This window comes from Corvus brachyrhynchos, unplaced genomic scaffold, assembly GCF_000691975.1.
Source record: "Corvus brachyrhynchos isolate BGI_N302 unplaced genomic scaffold, ASM69197v1 scaffold215, whole genome shotgun sequence".
Classification (NCBI taxonomy): Eukaryota; Metazoa; Chordata; class Aves; order Passeriformes; family Corvidae; genus Corvus; species Corvus brachyrhynchos.
In genome coordinates, this window is record NW_008237887.1 from 523,418 (window position 1) to 528,345 (window position 4,928).

At 54.1% G+C, this 4,928-nt stretch overlaps 1 protein-coding gene across 1 annotated transcript in view; it reads right to left on the minus strand.

Annotated features, from left to right (window-relative positions):
• The window catches only part of DDOST (dolichyl-diphosphooligosaccharide--protein glycosyltransferase non-catalytic subunit), a gene marked incomplete at its 5' end in the record, with an annotated part of 5,104 nt that extends 181 nt beyond the window's left edge, over window positions 1-4,923 (minus strand). Inside the window, 12 exon segments of the mRNA XM_017732700.1 lie at window position 1; window positions 3-55; window positions 146-252; window positions 393-513; window positions 632-779; window positions 1,054-1,202; window positions 1,624-1,717; window positions 2,042-2,136; window positions 2,906-3,009; window positions 3,265-3,351; window positions 3,579-3,689; window positions 4,839-4,923. The exon segment at window position 1 is cut by the window's left edge and continues 181 nt beyond it. Of these exon segments, the coding sequence (XP_017588189.1) occupies window position 1; window positions 3-55; window positions 146-252; window positions 393-513; window positions 632-779; window positions 1,054-1,202; window positions 1,624-1,717; window positions 2,042-2,136; window positions 2,906-3,009; window positions 3,265-3,351; window positions 3,579-3,689; window positions 4,839-4,923 (1,155 nt within the window).
• Window positions 4,924-4,928: the final 5 nt, after the last annotated feature.

Consider the following 4,928-nt stretch of genomic DNA (forward strand, 5'->3'; position numbering starts at 1 on the left):
ATGCCGGGGGGATGACCCGCTCGTACTGCGTGTGCTGGAGGGGACGCACGGACACCTGGCATGGGACAGAGCAGCCCTTGCAGTCCAGCAGCCTGGGGCAGCCTTTCCTGCCAGGACAGGGTGGGATTCGCTCCCCCACGCTTACCTGTGTGGAGGAGTAGAGGTGGGTGTATCCCAGCCGGTTGTAATCCACTTTGAACTGGAACACACCATAGACATCCGGCAGCTTGAACTGCACGCTGTATTTGCCACCTGAGGGAGAGACAGGGTGACACTGAGGGGACACGAGAAGCTGTGGAAGGTGAAAACACCCCCAGTGTGGGGCCAGGGCAGCGATGGGACCTCCTGCTCCTCTTGAGGAGAACCTCCTGCTCCTCCTGACGGGGACCTACCGTTCCTCTTGAGGAAGGTGCGCACGAAGGGGTCGATGCGCACGAACTCCAGCTGGATGTCATCCCCGTCAAAGGGTACCCACTTGCCATCAGCGAGCTTCTCGATCACAATGCTGTACTCCTGGGACAAACGAACCAGCAATACCTGAAAACGAGCCTCGGCCGACTCCGAGCTCCAACGTTCCCCAATTCCCAGGCGGCCCCCGCGTGCCCCCGCCCCGCCAGGCCGGCAGCCTCACCACGAGGTCAGTGACGGTGTAGGCGTTGGGCGGCGCCAGCTCCCCGACGCGGTGGTGGGACACGGCGCCCACGCGCAGAACCCCCTCCTCCTTGAACACCCAGCGCGACAGGGCCACGGCCAGCTCGTAGTTACCCGTCTGCGAGTACCTGCAGAACACGGGAGGCTGAGACAGCCGAGAAGACCCAGGGGCCAAACCCAAACTAAACCAAATAGATGTGAAAGCAACACAAACTGAGCTGAGGTTAGAGGAAGGAACTGCTTTCCAAAGCTCTTTGTTCCACAACACCGAAAGACATGTCACCCCGATTCAATTCAAGCTTTCTGTTCTTTCCCAAAACATAAACATTTGTTGCCTGTTTCCCAGGACTTTTGTCCTCAAACCACTCCCCAAACATTCCTCAGCCAGGGAAGCCAGCGCACCTCTTGGAGCCAGGAGTCGCTTTCTGCACGGCAGAGTTGAAGAAGGCGTCGCTGAAGAAATCCAGGGAGCCGCTGAAGACAACGCGGGCGTTGTTCCGCGCCTGCAGCCCCGCGATCAGCAGCGTGTTCTTCCCCACCGCGTGCGGGTACTGCGGGGCAACGAGGTGGAACAGGGCTTAGCCCATTGGGGAATGCATGAAGAAGAGTTTGCTGTGGAGTGGGACAGTCTGGCTGTCGTAGCACCAGCTGCAGTTAAGTAGTGACCACGAAGCTCAGAAAAAGAAGGAATAGGATTCTGATAGCCACTCCGGGTGGGATGGAATGGGAGAGGTGCTTTGATCTAGGCCGGCCTCTCCTCCAGAGCACGTGTCCCTCACACTGAACACCTCCCCACGAGCACAAAGCAGAGAGGAAGATTCCCAAGGCAACATGGGGAAGCAGCCAACAGCCCAATCCTTTCAAAACCAATCAGGAAATCAAACACTCCAGGATTTTCCCAAGCAGCTGAAGTTAGAGGGACTAAATTGCAGAAGCACAGCTCAAAACAGCAGAGAAAGGAAGGGAGCATACCTGAGTGATGGGTTTATCTGGGAAGAAGGAGTAGGAGGTGGAGGAGCCAGTCAGGATATCCAGCACCAGCGGGTTGTCGGGATCAGCCACCATCCTTGCAGGGAAAGCCACAGTGAGCAGCACAAAGACCCCCAGGGCCCCCCACACCCAGAGGAACGTGTGGCCACCCGCTCAACCCCATGGACCTTCTCACCCTTCGAACCTGCTGAGAAACTAAATATTTCCACCACTAATTTGTTAGGAACCATTCCTAAGTCAACAACTAAGCTATTTTGGAGGGTTTCCTTCTATTTTTGTTTGAAATCAAGAGAGATTTGTTAAGCTCACATTAAGAGTCCCAGTGGCTGACCCCACGCTCACCTCACAGCAACACCACTGGTTCCATTGCTCTACCCCCACCTCAGCCCCTGCTGCTCACCCAACTCCTCGGAACAGGATGGGGTTCAGTGCTGCTTTCCCCACAATGGTGGGGGCCTTCAGCAGGTTCTCAGTGTTGGCGACGATGAGCGTGTGCTGGGGAAACGAGAGAGATCTGTGTGAGGTGAGTCGGGGTTTAATGACAACAACAGCTCTGCAGTTAAAAGTTAACTTCATTTTTACAGACAACTACAACTGTTGGGTGAACGTTGTAGCTCAATTAAAAAGCAAAACAACAGCATTTTTCTATTTATAATCAAGTTAGGTTAATACTGATCCTCAAGGAAATATAAACTGCCACTTGATAAAGACAGCAACACCTTCAGTGTTTAATTTCCCTGTATTTAGCAACCTTCACTCTCAAACCAGGACAACATGCACATATGTGCTACTTCAACAGTTTACCTTAAACAAAAAATGATCAGAGTATATTTAGTTCAGACCTTAATATATATTTTAATTTTAAAGTGCTGGATTACACCAGGTGGGAAAAACTGTAGAAATGTTTCTGTGTTTCTATACTGATCTGAAAATCTGGGACTGAAAATCTCCCCTCCCACATCTGAAGCATTGCACTTGGTGTCGGACACACTGCACCCTCATGTGAAATTCCCCCCAAGCTTCAGAGGGATCCAGAACCAGCATTAATCAGTCTCCCTGCCTGCACACGGTGACCATCTGAAACTAGAGCCTGAGGGATGCTGACAGCAGCAGAACTGAATGTTGCAACATGGATTATTTACCACTTTCCTGGGAGAAGGACAGGGGAGAAGGGATAGAGGAAAAATGGGAGAACAAGGCCAGAGGACTCATCCCTAAAGCTTTGCACCCTAAAGCAGCCCAAGGGTGCAGGCAAAGCCGTTACCTGGCCGGGGTCGGAGATGTCGTAGTTGTGGTGGTCGATGACTGCTGTCCTCTCCTCATCGAACTCGATTCCGCACTCGCTGCCCAGCTCTCGCAGGGGGTCACCTGCAGGGACACAACAGATTCTCCGTTACAAGACACAAACTCAAAAGAAAAAGTAAATTCAGCTGAGAGTCGTGTGTTCAACGCTCTATGAGCCAAACCCCAGGGAGCAACATGACCTCCCCAGCTGCATTCCCACTGAACATGTTACTAAAGGCATTAATCACCCATTTCCTCGCAGCACAAAACCTGAGGTGCACAAGGAGCAGCTGTTTTTGCTGCAGTGAGTTAATTCTCTGGGGGAACATCTGCACTCACCAATGTCTGAGCTGGCGGCAACGAGGACGCTGCCGCCGCCGTCGATGAACGCGGTGATGGTCTCCACATTGATGTTCCCACCAAAGTCTGAAAGCAAACAGCAACAATTCATGGCTAGAGCTCAGAAATAACCTCCCATTAGAATTAAACCATGGCAAATCACCAAATCTATGGCAGAACCACCAATACAGGCCAGGATGGAGCTGCAGTTTGCTACTGAGTACATCTGAAGTGTAAGATTTAACTAAAATTCATAAAACAGCTGGAAATCCTCTTCCAGAAATGCCACCAGAGCTTTCCCCTTCCACGTTTACCTTCTATGGATGGGGAGAAGATGATGAGGTTGTCGTATAGGAATTCCCCGTATTTTATCAGGGACAGGCCGGCATCATCCGCTGTCCGGAAGGTGAGGTCGAAGCCCCTGTCTGCAGCCAGGAGATAAAAGTGACAACTTCCACATGGCCTGAAACCACCCATGGAGCAGCAAAGCAGCAGCAGGATCCAGAGGTTTATTCCCCCAAAGAAGGAGTGGTTTGGAAAAACTGGCTTAGGGGCTTTTTAGGAGCAGCACATGAGGGTTCCCACATAAACCCAAGGGGGTGGATCCCCTGAAGAGCCCAGATGTCAAAGGATGCCCTGCTGTCACCCATCGAACAGGGACTGATGCTGCACAGGACCCAAACACAGCACAGCTGGGGAAACAGCCCCCATCTCCTGCCTCATTCTGACCAGAAGATCCCAAACAGCCTCCCCCCACCCTCCAGGGAACCCAAATCTCCTCTCTCAGACTGGCACAGGGTTCCCAGTCTTCTCCCTCTGCTTGGCCAGGGGACCCAAACACCTCCCTGTAAACCAGGGAACCCCAATCTCCTCCTTCTTCACACTCAGCCTGACCGGGGGACACCAACAGCACTCCCCTCTCAATCTCCTCCTTCAGCCTGACATGGGGACCCAAATCTTCTTCATACTGACCAGGGGAACCCAAACAACCCCCTCTCCCCGGGAACACCAACCTCCTTTTCTGCCTGACCAGGGGACTCCGATCTCCTCCCCCATTCTGACATGGGGAACCCAATCTCCTCCCTCATGCAGGCACAGAGCCCCCATCACCTCCCACAGCCTGACCAAGAGACCTCAAACACTCCATTCTCCCTCAGGGGACCTCGATCTGCTCCCTCAGCCTGACAGTGACCCCAGTCTCCTCCTCCACTCTGACGTGGGAGCCCCAAACACCCCTCTTTTCCGCCTGGAAACTCCAATTTCCTCCCTCTGCCCGGCGCAGGATCCCAAATCTCCTCCCTCATCCTGACCCGGGAACCCCGATCACCCCCCTCTGCCCTAGGGGACCCCTATCTTGACCACAGGAATCTAAACACCCCCCCCTTCCAGCAAGGGACCCCTGGCTCCGCCCTCAGCCCCGCCAGGGACCTCATCTCCTCGCTCGGCCTAACCCGAAGACCCCAAATATCCCCTTTTCCCTCAGGTAACTCCAACCTTCTCCCCCATCCTGACTCTGGGTCCCCAAGCCCACTCCTCCCGCTCCATCCAACCCCTCCCGGGATCCCGCTCCGTACCCGCGAGGCTGCGGAAGAACATCGAGTGCGTGTCGCGCAGGTTCCCGTTCTCCAGCAGCACCAGCGTGCGGGGCCCCCCTTCAGCGCCCG